The sequence below is a fragment of the Pteropus vampyrus genome, unplaced genomic scaffold (assembly GCF_000151845.1).
Source record: "Pteropus vampyrus isolate Shadow unplaced genomic scaffold, Pvam_2.0 Scaffold2, whole genome shotgun sequence".
In the NCBI taxonomy this organism is placed as follows: Eukaryota; Metazoa; Chordata; class Mammalia; order Chiroptera; family Pteropodidae; genus Pteropus; species Pteropus vampyrus.
Window position 1 is genome coordinate 26,607,209 of NW_011888783.1, and position 16,161 is coordinate 26,623,369.

Consider the following 16,161-nt stretch of genomic DNA (forward strand, 5'->3'; position numbering starts at 1 on the left):
ACAGAGCCCATACCTTGGTGGGTAAAAATTGATAAAATTTATAGTCTTGGGTTTTTATTTTTATTGAATATTTCTATTTATCTGAAAGTATATGTTATATTTTTTCATTTGAGTACTACACGGAAGAGTATGTATACGTGCACGCTTATACATATATAATACATGCACACACTGTTTGCTTAAATGTCAGCTTTTAGAACATTGTTCCATCTCATTTTTAAATACTTTTAAAAAAAGTCTCTAAGATCTAAGAATTGAAAATGCTAGGTAGTTACCTTTAAAGTTGTTTTTTTGAAAGAAGTGGGGAAAGGCAAAAATTCTGTCTCTTCTGATACCTCTTTAGAAGTTTTCTTATTGGTGACACACTGGAGACATCCTCTAATGAAGAGAGAGCCTTAAGATATTTGAAGCCCAGGCACTTTTTCTTGACTTCTTCTGTCTATGAAATCATGAAATTATAGCCTCCCTACACATCTAATACATATTGCTGCTTTGGTCAAGTTATTTTAAAAAGTGTAATTATGGTTGAAAAAAATAACTCTCAGTAGACAAATGTTTAATAACATGATTTGTGTTTATTCTCTTTATTATTATTATTATTATTATTATTATTATTATTTATTATTTATGCCCACAGCACCTGGTCTTCCTGGGTGGTCTCCCATCCAAGTACTAACCAGGCCCGACCCTGCTTAGCTTCTGAGATCAGATGGGATCAGGCTTGTTCAGGGTGGCATGGCTGTAGACCATTGTTTATTCTATTAAAACATATTTTTAAAAATCATACCATTAATAATTTTTATCAAAAGCATTTTAAAAACCTGGAAAACAAAGGTATAATAATTAAAATCTATTTTAGGAAATATTGTCCTCCACAAAATCTAATTTCTAACGAAAAGCAGTTTCAGAATTGCTGGCCTCAAATAGGAAAAAAATTAGTAAAATGAAAAAAATTTTCTCCTTCCCATCTTCCTACTCCTGTCATTTTTGATAATTTTGTTATTTAGAGCTTTGATGCCATCAAAGGTTATAAAAACACTTATCAGCAACCTTTTTACAAATACATTTGTAGGATTGGCTAATGAGTACAAATAAAGGAACCATGGTTCCTTGAAGGATAGGGTCTATGTCTTCACTTGCTTCTAGAGGCCATCGACAAAGAGTCCCTTGCATACTGATGGTGCTTACTAAATGCTTACTGGATGAATTATGTGGTTACTAAATTATTTCATTTGTCCCTTTGTGAAGATGGTGATCTGGGCTAAGTCACTTAGCGTATGATGATGAAGTGAAAGCTGCTTTACGGACCACTCATCCCAAGGACAGCTGATCGAGGGAATGTACATCCTTCATGGGCAACTGAGTCTTTAGTTGCACCATATTCTCAGAAAGCAGCATCCAACTCCATGCATTATCTGCTAAATTTAGGACACAGTAGTCCACCACCATCAACATTATTAAATATTCACTGTAATTGAGTTCCTCAACTGTGCCCAACTTGAGTCTTCATATTTACCAAAACGAGAAGTAGATGGGTGGGTGGTCATTACACAGTCACTCTTACAAATCACAAAGTCACTAAATTCTAAATCGGAAGGGATCTTTGAGCACTTAAACACCATTTACTGCCATGAATTCTGGGGGATGTCTAATTCTGACACTTTTTTATGTGTCTCCAATGAATTTGCACACTAATTCGATAACTGGCGTTCGGAGAGAGGTTCAAACTGTGTGTCATGGGAGGGGCATTCGATCCAACCTAGTAGTTGAAGGAAGTCTTGAAGCTGTGTCTTAAGGAAAGAGTGGACAAGAGTGGGCAAAGTGAAGAATGATAAAAGGTACTATAGGCAGATGGATCAGAAAAAGTCAAAGCTAGTTCGAGTTGTACAACATGGCAAAGGCTGGAAGGAGCAGGCACAGAGGGGAGGAAAGAACTACAACCCAAGAGGTAAGTAAGGTAGGGAGAAGAGATAAATCTGGGTAATGGAAAGGGTCTGGTCAGGAAGTTATGAGCTGTGACAAAAAGTGTGAACTAAACAGTGTTTCTCAAACTTTGGTGAGGGATAGGGACGTATTCTGATATTTTTAAAATTTCTGTTTCATTTAAAGTATATTACCACTTATAAAGATAATAAGATTTTAGTTTCTTAAGACAGGTTTCCACAAAATATGGCCTGAGGATAAATATGTGAGAAAAGACAGGTTAGAAGATTTATACATAACCTTCACTGAAGACTAAAACAATTCTGTATTCATGACAAAACTTCATTATAAATTATAACTCATTCCCTTTTATCTACATTCTTGTTTAACCCTCTAAGAACTCTAACATATATGTCAGTCACAATCACTTAAAAAACTATGGGGCCTCTCTGATTTAAGTGTTCAGTAAACATATTACAGATATCGTCTACTTACCTAGTGTGGAAGTAAGAATGCTCACTGGTCAATAATTCTCCAAGTTCTGCATTCAGTCTTTTTAATAAACCTAAATCCCATTTCCAATTCACTGATGCACTTGCACAGGAGCTTTTGTAGCAAAATTTCTAATTTTATCCTTCCATTATTTCAATACTCCCAGGCAGATGGCAACAGAACAAAGGTATTAATCAATGCTAATTTGTTTCATCCACTTTTGATTAACTATAATTTAAAAAGTTTACCTTTAGTTATAATTGAAACCAGGTTGGAGATCTTGGGTGAGACAATTTTTGCTTCAAAGTCTAATTTGCTGCTGCTCCTGCAGGGACACATTCCCACTTTTCACCCAATACAAGATTCTTATGGCTGACCATTCTCATTCATCATGTCTCCTCCAAGTGATTTTCTCTGATAATTCTACTGAAAATTTCTAATCCCATTACACTGTTGCTTTTTTAATAAAGTTTATCACAATTTACCATTATTTAATCTTTGTTTCTCTCACTAGATTATAAGCTCCATGTAGGTGAACACCAAGCAACTGTATCCCCAATGTCCTGTACTAGAGGATGCTTCTAAAATGTTCGTGAAGGTATAAAGGTATAACTTCTCTCGCAAAAAAATTATTCAGTGGCTCATGCTCTCCTAGGGGTCATCTTGGCACAAGTTTCATTAAGAATCCTTCATGAGTGTCTTCCTCTAAATATGGTAAGTATGAAAAATACATTTTAAATAATTTGTTATTATTAATTTTTTTTTTTTTTAAAGAAACAGCTGATGTAGATTTCTAGAGGAATAGCTGATCCAGGCTTGGACATGAACTTCACAAGAAACTGGGACAATCTTAGCATACTAGAAAGCAAAAAAAATCTATCAAAGACTATTGGGGCTTGGTAAAAAAGACACAGGAACCAATTCAAATGATCTCCCATTGGTTGAAGATGGGACAATTTAAGCATCAACAAGAATAATGACCATAATAGATTGAAACAAATCAAATATATAAAAACTCAAAAGTTCAGAATGTTACTTAAAACTTGTTAGCTTTGGAATTTCCTTATGGCATCAACTCTTTATTCTGAAAATTGATAAATGGGAAAATTTATTCTGCTTTTCTTGTGTTAACTGTATTTCAAGTTAACTAAGGAGTTGAAAAGAGAAAGTTCTTCTCCACAGACAATTTCCAACTAATAAGTGCAGAAGTAGTGACAAAATTATAAAAACCACAATTTTGTAACCTCTAATGAAATAATGAATTGAGGTAACATTCATAAATGACTGTTAAAACTATGGACATTTAAAAAAATATAAATTTATTTAAATTAGTTTCAAGTATACAGTACATTGGTTAGATATCTATATTGTTCATAAAACAATTCCAATTGCTCCCTCCCTCCTCTAGCCGCCCCCCAGCCATCACACCAATGCTAACTGCACTCCCCGTGCCATGCTCCCCATCCTCGTGCCCAGCTATCAACTACTAATTTGTACTTCTTTAATCTTTCACCCCATTCTCCCAGCCCCCCAACCCTCTCCCCTCTGTCTGTCACCAAATTGTCCACTATATTTGTGAGTCTGTTTTTGATTAGTTTGTTCTTTTTGTTCCTCAGATTCCGCATATAAGTGAAATCATATGGTATTTATTCACTGTAATTGAGTTCCTCAACTGTGCCCAACTTGAGTCTTCATATTTACCAAAACGAGAAGTAGATGGGTGGGTGGTCATTACACAGTCACTCTTACAAATCACAAAGTCACTAAATTCTAAATCGGAAGGGATCTTTGAGCACTTAAACACCATTTACTGCCATGAATTCTGGGGGATGTCTAATTCTGACACTTTTTTATGTGTCTCCAATGAATTTGCACACTAATTCGATAACTGGCGTTCGGAGAGAGGTTCAAACTGTGTGTCATGGGAGGGGCATTCGATCCAACCTAGTAGTTGAAGGAAGTCTTGAAGCTGTGTCTTAAGGAAAGAGTGGACAAGAGTGGGCAAAGTGAAGAATGATAAAAGGTACTATAGGCAGATGGATCAGAAAAAGTCAAAGCTAGTTCGAGTTGTACAACATGGCAAAGGCTGGAAGGAGCAGGCACAGAGGGGAGGAAAGAACTACAACCCAAGAGGTAAGTAAGGTAGGGAGAAGAGATAAATCTGGGTAATGGAAAGGGTCTGGTCAGGAAGTTATGAGCTGTGACAAAAAGTGTGAACTAAACAGTGTTTCTCAAACTTTGGTGAGGGATAGGGACGTATTCTGATATTTTTAAAATTTCTGTTTCATTTAAAGTATATTACCACTTATAAAGATAATAAGATTTTAGTTTCTTAAGACAGGTTTCCACAAAATATGGCCTGAGGATAAATATGTGAGAAAAGACAGGTTAGAAGATTTATACATAACCTTCACTGAAGACTAAAACAATTCTGTATTCATGACAAAACTTCATTATAAATTATAACTCATTCCCTTTTATCTACATTCTTGTTTAACCCTCTAAGAACTCTAACATATATGTCAGTCACAATCACTTAAAAAACTATGGGGCCTCTCTGATTTAAGTGTTCAGTAAACATATTACAGATATCGTCTACTTACCTAGTGTGGAAGTAAGAATGCTCACTGGTCAATAATTCTCCAAGTTCTGCATTCAGTCTTTTTAATAAACCTAAATCCCATTTCCAATTCACTGATGCACTTGCACAGGAGCTTTTGTAGCAAAATTTCTAATTTTATCCTTCCATTATTTCAATACTCCCAGGCAGATGGCAACAGAACAAAGGTATTAATCAATGCTAATTTGTTTCATCCACTTTTGATTAACTATAATTTAAAAAGTTTACCTTTAGTTATAATTGAAACCAGGTTGGAGATCTTGGGTGAGACAATTTTTGCTTCAAAGTCTAATTTGCTGCTGCTCCTGCAGGGACACATTCCCACTTTTCACCCAATACAAGATTCTTATGGCTGACCATTCTCATTCATCATGTCTCCTCCAAGTGATTTTCTCTGATAATTCTACTGAAAATTTCTAATCCCATTACACTGTTGCTTTTTTAATAAAGTTTATCACAATTTACCATTATTTAATCTTTGTTTCTCTCACTAGATTATAAGCTCCATGTAGGTGAACACCAAGCAACTGTATCCCCAATGTCCTGTACTAGAGGATGCTTCTAAAATGTTCGTGAAGGTATAAAGGTATAACTTCTCTCGCAAAAAAATTATTCAGTGGCTCATGCTCTCCTAGGGGTCATCTTGGCACAAGTTTCATTAAGAATCCTTCATGAGTGTCTTCCTCTAAATATGGTAAGTATGAAAAATACATTTTAAATAATTTGTTATTATTAATTTTTTTTTTTTTTAAAGAAACAGCTGATGTAGATTTCTAGAGGAATAGCTGATCCAGGCTTGGACATGAACTTCACAAGAAACTGGGACAATCTTAGCATACTAGAAAGCAAAAAAAATCTATCAAAGACTATTGGGGCTTGGTAAAAAAGACACAGGAACCAATTCAAATGATCTCCCATTGGTTGAAGATGGGACAATTTAAGCATCAACAAGAATAATGACCATAATAGATTGAAACAAATCAAATATATAAAAACTCAAAAGTTCAGAATGTTACTTAAAACTTGTTAGCTTTGGAATTTCCTTATGGCATCAACTCTTTATTCTGAAAATTGATAAATGGGAAAATTTATTCTGCTTTTCTTGTGTTAACTGTATTTCAAGTTAACTAAGGAGTTGAAAAGAGAAAGTTCTTCTCCACAGACAATTTCCAACTAATAAGTGCAGAAGTAGTGACAAAATTATAAAAACCACAATTTTGTAACCTCTAATGAAATAATGAATTGAGGTAACATTCATAAATGACTGTTAAAACTATGGACATTTAAAAAAATATAAATTTATTTAAATTAGTTTCAAGTATACAGTACATTGGTTAGATATCTATATTGTTCATAAAACAATTCCAATTGCTCCCTCCCTCCTCTAGCCGCCCCCCAGCCATCACACCAATGCTAACTGCACTCCCCGTGCCATGCTCCCCATCCTCGTGCCCAGCTATCAACTACTAATTTGTACTTCTTTAATCTTTCACCCCATTCTCCCAGCCCCCCAACCCTCTCCCCTCTGTCTGTCACCAAATTGTCCACTATATTTGTGAGTCTGTTTTTGATTAGTTTGTTCTTTTTGTTCCTCAGATTCCGCATATAAGTGAAATCATATGGTATTTATCTTTCTCTGTCTGACTTTTTTCACTCAGCATAATAACCTCTAGGTCCATCCCATGGACATTTTTAATGAATCAATCAGACTGATATTACCTGAATTTTTTTTTTTTTTTAAGCAATCTTAACACCATTAAAAGACAATCAGACATCATGTGTCTCCTGAGGCGACGTGATGATGCACATCATATCACCTATGTGTTTACAACGCCATCTATGAAGTATTCTTTCCTAAAAAAATGTACCTGCATGTAATATAACCATCACTTTAAACGCCACCAGTTTGCAATCAGCCATGTAGGAAATTCTATAGGACAAGTGACCTGGTTTCTTTCACAAATAAATAGCTATTTAAAAAGTGAGTTTGGGTGAATTTTTATATATTAAAAGAGGCTTAGGAGATATATCAACGAAATTTAACATATGGGCATTGTTTCATCCTGATTTAAACAAATGAACTACAAAAAGTAATTTTTAGATAATTGGAGAAAACTGAACAAGAACTGGGTATTAGTTGATCTTAAATAACTGTCAATTTTGTTAGTTGTGAGAATGATATTGTGTTTTAAAAAGTTCTTATTTGTTAGAGGTAGATATTAAGATGTCAAAGGTAAAATGATACAATTTGGGGGGTTTGCTTTAAAATGCTCCAGAAAGATAAAAATGTGTGTCTCTGTGTGTGTGAAAGATAAATGACAACATGTTAATAAATGTGGAAGCTGGGTGTCGGGAATAAAGAAGTTATTATTTTATTCTTTTCTGTTTTTGCATTTATTGAAAAATGAGGATGTGGTTCCATAGTGCAGCGGTTAGCATGTCTACTTTACACCCAGAAGGTCCTAGGTTCACACCTCAGTAGAGCCACAGTCCATGGTCTATGGCCATGCCACCCTGAACAAGCCTAATGTCTGATTCTTGGAAGCTAAGCAAGGTCAGGCTTGGTTAGTACTTGAATGGGAGAACACCTAGGAAGACTGGGTGCTGTAGGCATAAAAAATAAATAATAAATAATTTTAAAAAATGATCATGATTAAAATTAAAAGTTGAGTTTTGTTTTTAAAATGTGGTGGTCTAAAATACAGCAAACATACAAAAGAATCTATGAACCACTTAAAGAAAAATATTGAAGTTCATTCTCATAGCTCTACAACCTACTGCAAAACATGGAGCATTACCATTTCTACAAGTTCCCTTCGGCCCTCCCTGAACATCCCCCTTCCTCTCCCTCAATGGTAACCACTATTCTTAATTTTGTGTAATAAGCCTCCTTTTTTTTCCATAGTTTTTTTTTTTTTTTTTACTGCCCATGTACCTGTTCTTACACAATTTAGTGGTTATTTTTTGTTATTCAAGGTCATACAAATGGAATTATGCTTTATGTTGACTTGTTTTTCAACATCAGTCTTGAAACGATCCATGTTGATGCTTTTAGCTGTAGTTTATTCATTTTCACTGCTGCAAACTGTTCTATTATATGCATAGACATCAACCTTTTTATCCATTCTATAGTTAATAGATGTTTTAGTTATTTTCAGTATGTTATGAACATTACTGTACATCTCTTTGTACAAATATAAAAAAATTCTTTGAAGTGTATTCCTACAAGTAGAATTACTGTGTCATAACATACATGCAAATGAGATTGGGTAATGCCGAACTGGGGTTGTACCAATTTATACTTCATCCAGTAAGCAGGGTTTTTGAGATTTTCTCCTTTTATACAGCTTCACCTACTCTTAATATTTTCAGAGTTCTTAATTTTTTCTAATTTGGTGAATGTGAAATTGTATCTTATTTTAATTTTCATTTCCTTTAATACTGAGCATGAGGATCTTTTCATATGTTATAGGGCCACTTGTGCTTCCTCCTCTGTGAAATACATACATTCATTCTTTTGCTTATATTCTAACTAGTTGTTTTATTTTTTCTTATTGATTTCAAAGAGTTCTTTATATATTCTCTATATTAATCTTTTGTAGTTATATGGATTACAAATAACTTTTGTGGTTTGCTTTTTCATTTCTTTATAGAATCCTTTGATGAATCAGTGTTCTGAATTTTAATATAGTCGAATTGATCAGTCCTGCACTGTTGGTCACCTTATTAAAGAATCTTTTCCTACCTCAAGGCTATAAAGATATTTCCCTATATGGTCTTCTAACAGCTTTATAGTTCTGTTTTTTAAATCTAGGTCTTTAATTCACTTGAGCTTTTTTTCTTCCCTTTTTGTGAGGGAGGGCTCCAATTTCATTTTTTTCCATATGAATAGCCAATTGACCCAGAATCATTTATTGAAAAGCTCATTCTTTCTCCACTGCTCTGCAATACCAACTCAGTCATAAATCAAGTGTCTACATAATTGTGGGTATGCTTCTGGGCTCTCTAAAACAGGCTGAATTTTCATCAGCCAGAAAAATGTAGAACAGTCTAAATTTGATAATTTCCCTTATCTCAAACCTAGAACTTCTCAGATTGTTTTTGTTCTCTTCCTTCAGTCACTCCTCTAAACCATCATTCCTAGTCCTCGTAGGCTCCTAAAGCACAAGCTAATGTCAATTTTCTGATCAAAAACATTAAAGGGTCCCTCAATGATATAATATAAATAACTATTTAAGTTCTCCTGCTAGACAGTTAACCACTCCAACCTTCAGATTAACATTAACCTCAACAGTGCCCAGGATGTAGCAGAACCTTAGTAAATACTAGTATTTGTATAGGATTTCACATAGGTTGTCAATTTTTTTTTTTTTTTTTTTTTTTTTTAAGGAGAGCATGAGTTGCCACCTGGTGCATCCAAAATGTTCTCATAGAAACTTATTTTTTGTCAAAATGTAAAACCTAGAAGTTTGTCTAAATCATATAAAGATTATAAAGGTTTCAGCTTACTATTTCATTATTTTAAAGTATCTTACTAAACTTGTTTTGAAATGTAATCATATAAAAGTGTAACTGTTTAGCAAAATCATGCATTCCATTTGAGTTGGGTTTACCTTTTGTGCCGTTAAGATAACAGACTTTGGGAAAACCGAAATGACAAGACAAAGTAATCAAGGTCTATTTAATAACAAATTCATTTTTCATTTTATTAGATGTACAAGAACTCCAGTGTGGAGGTGCTTTCTTACTCATCCTATTTGTACATTTTGGTATTATCTCTTTTTGAGCTAGCCTATAAAAGTCTTCTACAGGCAGCTTCAAGGACCAATTAACTCCATTAAATTATATCTAGTTATGTAGCGAACTGAACCACTGCTGTCTGGGGCTGTCTAGTGCTGTGACAATTAGGAGATGGAGAGAGGCAGAGAGAGAGAGAGATTGATTTTATATGTCACTGAAGCACACTGCAACAATATGCCAGCGTGACTTTCAAAATGGCCTTAAAATATTCCAAACTCAGGGAGTTTCCTCGCTCCTGAGTGGGAGTTGACAGACTGTCTGGCAGCATTAGGAAAAGGCAGAGAAAAGCTGATGTCTACATTGTGTCCTCTAATAATAACATTCTGCCTCAGCGGCATCTCCCCTTTACAAGGATCCCTCTATTTGTTGTGAGGGGTGTGTGTATTTGTGTGTGTGTGTGTGTGTGTGTGTGAGTGTGTGCGCGCGCGCGCGTACACGCGCGCGAGCTTTGCCTCCCCTTGTGTAGAGGGCATAATTTCACCTCTCGCATCTAGGAAAACCAAACTGAAGGACACTAACCCTCCCAAGGTCACCTAGGAAATCAGTGTGGTGGCCCGGAGGGTGGAGGGGAACCCAGGTGTCCCGACTCCAGCTTTGTGGTTGGGCACTAAATCATTTTTCTTCCCTTGTGAAAAAAAATCACTGGGAGGGGGGAAGTGAGAGATTAATCAGATTTCCTCCTCTTTCTCCTACCTCTCCTCCCCCTTACGGAGATATAAACTCATGAGCAAAGGAGGAGTCCACTCTGCAGTTCTTAAGCTGAGTCCTCCAAATCTCCCCCACCCCCAACTCCAACACAAAGCGATCGGGGCTCCCAGGGTTTCTGCGCCTCCAACCGCCAGCCTGGGAGGTGAGGAGTGGTTAAAACTCAGCCCTCACCTCCAGCGGGTCCCGGCTCCGCTGCGCCCAAGCCCCGCCCCCGCCCGCCCTTCCCCCACGGCCTCGGCAAGCCTGCCCCTCTCCCCTCTCCCAATCCGGCGCACCCACCCCAGATGCCGCCTGGCACCGATCGCAGCCGCCGCCGCCGCCGCACTTTCCACTTGTATTGATCACCTCCTATACCCGTTCAGCCTGCTCGCCGGAGCGGAGCGGAGCGGCCAGCGCGCCAGCCTTTGGCAGCCCCGGAGCAGTCGGTCTCCGGGAAGCAACTCCTTGGGAGCGCCCTGTTCGGGGTGCCCTCTGCGCTCTGCAGTCTCTTTCTCTTTGCCTGAGAGGAGAAGGAAGAGGAGGAGGAGGAGGAGGAGGACGTCTTGTCCCGGCTGGGAGGTGGAGCAGCGGCAGCCGCCGCCGCCGCCGGAAAGGGAGAGGCAGGAGAAATCGAGACTTGGAAACCCCAAAGTGCCCGCGACCCTGCACCGCAGGCTCCCTTCCAGCTTCATGGGCAAAGTGTGGAAACAGCAGATGTACCCTCAGTACGCCACCTACTACTACCCCCAGTATCTTCAAGCGAAGGTAAAAGGGTGCCAAGGGTGAGGGCGCCGGGGACGCGCGCGGCACCGGCCCGGGGAGGGGCGTGCGGTGGGCCCCCGCTGCCCCCGGCGGAGTTGATGGAAGGTTGCTAACTATAGCGCTGGCCTGGGCAGAGCCGGGTGGCGCGCGGGGCGGCGGCTGCCGGGGGAGCGTAGTGCGGGGATCGGGTTACAGAAAGCCGCGGGGGGAGAGACTAGACAGGAAAGAGCCGCCAGCCCCTTCCTGGTCTGGGAGGTGGGGAGGGTCGCGGGGCCGAGCGGCGCCCCTCGCGGAGCCCCTCGCCGCGCGCTGGCTGCTCGATCGCCGACGCCTGGGGCCCGCGGCAGGACCCGCTGGCGGCGGGGCTTTTCGACCCCTTCTCCTCGGCCTCGCCTTGCGAGCAGAAACTCTCGGCTTCCCTCGGAGTGGCGCGGAGCCTCCCGCCCCCCGGGGGACGCCCCTCAGCCTCCACGCGCGCGACGTCTGGGGCTTGAGTGGGGGACGGGACGCTTTACTCCCCGCCTCCGGCCCCGCGCGCCCCCCTCTCGCCTTGATCTTCGTGCGGTGTGGCACTTCACCTGGTTACTGATTTCTACTTTTACGCTGGTGTTTTGGGTAGAAAAGTGGCCAAAGTTCACTCAGCGTTCATTGATGTCCGTTTTTAATCATCCTTGTAGCTTTTGCGACGGAAGGACAATGGGCAGATTTCAGTGCAGAGGAGGAAGCGACTTTGTATTTAGTTTAGAAAAATACTACCTTATATATTTACCACGGATCAATATCCAATGGCGCTTTTTCAAAAGTGGCCTTGGCAGACTCTTGGGTAACACAGAGGATGACGTGTAGCCCTACAAATTGCGACTGGCTTTCTAGGGACCCTGGGTACTTGGTTAGTGGGCTTATATTATTTTTACGAGAATTTGATGCCTCCTAGACTCATTTAAAAAAATATATAGAGTCCATGAAGAGAGGATTTCACTACTTTGGAAGCTTCTTCCACAGTTTGGGAAGGGGGAAGTTGGCTGCGCCAGCGTTCTTCAGCAATTAGCATCTCCTATCACGACTCTAGGTGGATGCCCTTCTAGATCACAAAAGAATCAAGTATGGATGCAGTGCCTGAACTTTCTTTCGGAGGTTGTAATCATGCCCTGGTTGCTGGGAGCGGGCACCTCTGGCCTGGTGCAAAGAATCTCTGATTCATCCTTGATAAGCTTTTCTTACAGTGTGTGTGGTCCATGTTACGCACAGCATAGCTCTGTATTTGTCCATGTAAAAAGGACTCTTGTCGGCATAGAGACCAGAAATTTCCTAGCACTCAAGGGCCTCATTTTCACTCCCTCCAATTCATATTTTACTTTGGGTCGCTAGAAAGCAGCAAGATGGTAGCAGCAAGGATACCCATTATTCATTTCTGTGTGGTCTCCATAAATTTGTTTTCAGGGACTGGAGGGTGGTGCATGTTTTGTTTTTTTGTTTTTGTTTTCTGCAAGCTACATTGTAAATATAAGTTGTTCCAAGAAATTTTGAGGCATAATCAGTAATCAGTGTACTACCTTTTAGATGTCATATATGTTTAATGCACTTGTTTAAATTATGCAGCATTGGGTGGCTGAAGGACAGCCTATTTAACACTTAACTATATGAATAATAAATACATACACTCAGGTGTAGAAGAAAAAAGGCCATGTTCCTACAAGCACATTCACCTTAGTAATTTTTATGTACCATTAGTAAGTTAGAAACCAAGTACGTGGCGTTTAATACAGCTAATGCAATGCCATTTGGCTCTTTTTGCCCCGTAAATAATTGAAGAGAGAGACAAACGGCAAGAGCCTGCTCTAGTAATTAGGGTCGGATCCCAGAAAGCTTTAGGGCCCATTTTCTGAAAGTGTTCTTCCTGCATAAAGCATTTAATATTGATTTGTGTTACAGTAAATGACATTCTCAAAACATATCTTGCTTTTTCTACTATGAAATCTGAAATCCTATTACTCTGAATCCCTTTGTTTCCGGAGAAGGACACACATACTCACTTGACCTATATAACGTGGTATTAAAGTTTGATAATTAAATCTAAATTCCCTATTGTAAAGTATCTTGATTATCTCAGTAAGAGGCATCTCCTAAAATATAAAGTGACTAGATGTAGATTTTCGATAAGCACAGTTCAAAACATGTAGCCCTTTTCTAATTTTCCCTTAAATATCTGTTGGTAACATGGTAGTGTGAGTCATTTAAGAAAGAGACTTCATTTGATTTATGGTTAGTTTAAAAGCAAGCGTTGCTTAATCTACCTACATAGTTAATAAACTCAGAATCTGTTGTCTACAGTGATGATCCTTGCCTGTGTGTGCGTGTTTTAACCTCCCTGAAGAATGGGATAGAAAACATCACTCTGTTTAAAGTACAGTGATGTGTTTGCTAGTCAGAGTTCTTTTGAAACTTCTGTTTGGAGGTTATATCAAAAACTGAGGAATGACACGGTTATTTACAAAGTGTTATTTGACTTAAACTTGTGATCAAGAGAGGATGTGATTGTTTTAAACTGAGGAAGAATAAATGGATGGGATTTCTTTTCATCAAAAGGAATAGATACCAATTAACATGGCACTTGAAAATGAGTTTTGTTCCCATACTTTTAAAAGTTAACAAATGTCAAATTATTCTTTTATTAATCATCAAATCAGAGTCTGTTTGGAAAATTTATTTAGAATTTTCCCCATGAAAAACAGTTACTTCTACATTTTATTACCAATAACAAAAAAATCTACGGAGCTGTATTACAGTGTGAGACCATATTGGTATGCTTTGTGCTTTGACAGGAAGAGAAAATTATTAGAAAAAGGAATACAGCTGCATCAAGTAAATTTGAGGATGCTGTGGGAGGGCACGACATGAGTAGAAATGAAGGAGATTGTGGAATTTTCATAAGACCTCAGTGTAGAGCAACATAGATTTCAAGTAACCTGATGTTACACGCTTTTCGGGGTTTTTGTATTTCTGTCAGGATGGTCTTATCACAGCAGATTCTCTTTATCACATTCAAAGATGTAGTTTGATATAGCTTCATACATATGAGCACATATTGTTCTAAAGGATTTTCTAACTTATATAAAATGACTCATGCTATAGTATGAAAAATTAAATATGGTGTCCGCTTTGAAGCTACACAGAACTATTCCGATAATTTAACGTATTTTATTCTAAAGATTTGTATTACACATTTTCAAACAATGGCTGCATTAATTTCACTTATAGTAAAGCCAACCCTTGAATTATGGTCTGTTTATTTCAAAGATACTACAACTTACCAGTGCATGTATCCAGATATTTTATGAGAATCGAAAATATTCTTTGTCTTTTGAAGAAAGGGAAGTACAAAATGTTCTTTACATGGTTTGCTAATATTTTGTACCAATTAAAAGCAATTTGACGCATTTGTGATCTTTATTCGCAGTTACCAAAATATGTTTCTGTAAAATATCGTATTGAAAAAGCTTGACTTTTAAGTTTTTATGTATACAACAGTATTGTTTTCTATACTAAAGAAATGTTTGTTTCTAAAACAAAGTCGATTTGAAAGCCATTTTTGTGTAAGTGTATGCCAAAGAACATATCTGAACCAAGCTTCAAAAGCTGGAAAATAAGGAGTATAGTTTTGGATTCTATTAATAAAGCCTACTAGAACAAAACAGTTTTTCTGAATTGAATTTTTGGGTGCATTAATATTTTGTGAATTCCTTAACTTTTACTTAGTTGTAGCTAAATGAATATTACATCAATCTGTTTCTACAGGAATTAGCGGTCATGATTTGATATATAGAACGACTGAGCATTTTAAGGTGGATTGGAGGTACAGAGACATGATATATTAAGACTTGGGGTGCTTTGCGTCTTAAGAAGTAACCACATTTATGAGTTGAATAAAGTTTGCTTAAGTGTATCTATAAAGTAATGCAATATTTTACAGGATGAATACACCTATTTCCTTAGGTGAGTGGGTTATTGTGGCTATCTGGAAGTGATGTTGGAAGACTCAAGGTCATGGGAATGTTACTGTAGCACTTCTCCCCTCTGAGAGCTATTTCTTTTGAATTTCCCATAATACATATTATTTTTTTATATGTTGGGAGCCAAATCTTAAGTTACTAGAAGGGAACAGGAAAAGATAAGTGAAGAGAAGTCAGAAAGTATTAAATCATTTAGTATCAGCATAACTAGATATACTTTACGTGTTTGGCAATCTTGGCTTTGAATTTAAATTCAGATATGGGCAATTTCCATGTAATACACTTTTAAGAAATAAAAATTTTAAATTTGTCTGATTTATTGCTCAGACTTTGTATTTTGCTTAATGGTTTATTAGAACTTTAAAATTACTCCAGTTTACTTAAATAAGTACTGAAATTTTAAGTTAGGGGTGTTTTAGCTAAAGACAAAGGGATTCTTTTTCCTTTTCTTTTTGCTGAGAAAGAAGTTGCCAGAAAAGAAAATTCTTTTATCTCCATATCTGCATAACCAGTAAAAATCATGTGAGGAAGTTCTAGAATGGAAGGTTAAGTGCTTAGTAAAAATGATATGGACACTTAAATATCGTTCATTCTTTCTAAAGATGAGGAATTTCTTGTCTAGTCTGTTTTATATTGGATGCTCAGTTCACAGAAGTTTATTTTCCCCAAGCATGGTCTTGCTATCTCACTGTTAGTCTCTCTTCAGAGGATATCAACACTCTCCTGGTTTCTTGCTTGATTCCCAGAATACTAGGTGCTAAATAAATGCTTGTAAATGACTATTATTATTCAGAATAAGTACCCGCAAAATTTTTTTAGACCAGAAAAAAAATCAGAGATCAAAATCTACAACTATAATCAGACTAA

The 16,161-nt window shown here is 37.7% G+C and overlaps 1 protein-coding gene and 1 non-coding gene across 7 annotated transcripts in view; one reads left to right on the forward strand and one right to left on the reverse strand.

Annotated features, from left to right (window-relative positions):
• Positions 1-628: 628 nt before the first annotated feature.
• LOC111739492 lies at positions 629-747 on the reverse strand. The gene has a single exon (XR_002780276.1). It is a non-coding gene; the product is annotated as a 5S ribosomal RNA (ribosomal RNA).
• A 9,796-nt stretch (positions 748-10,543) lies between these two features.
• Positions 10,544-16,161, forward strand: part of RBMS1 (RNA binding motif single stranded interacting protein 1) — a 200,020-nt gene continuing 194,402 nt past the window's right edge. For all 6 annotated transcript variants that reach the window (XM_011358651.2, XM_011358671.2, XM_011358661.2 and 3 more), the window contains exon 1: positions 10,544-11,287. In XM_011358651.2, coding sequence (XP_011356953.1) covers positions 10,559-11,287 — 729 coding nt within the window. In that variant the 5' untranslated portion in view covers positions 10,544-10,558. The remainder of the gene's footprint in view (positions 11,288-16,161) is intronic.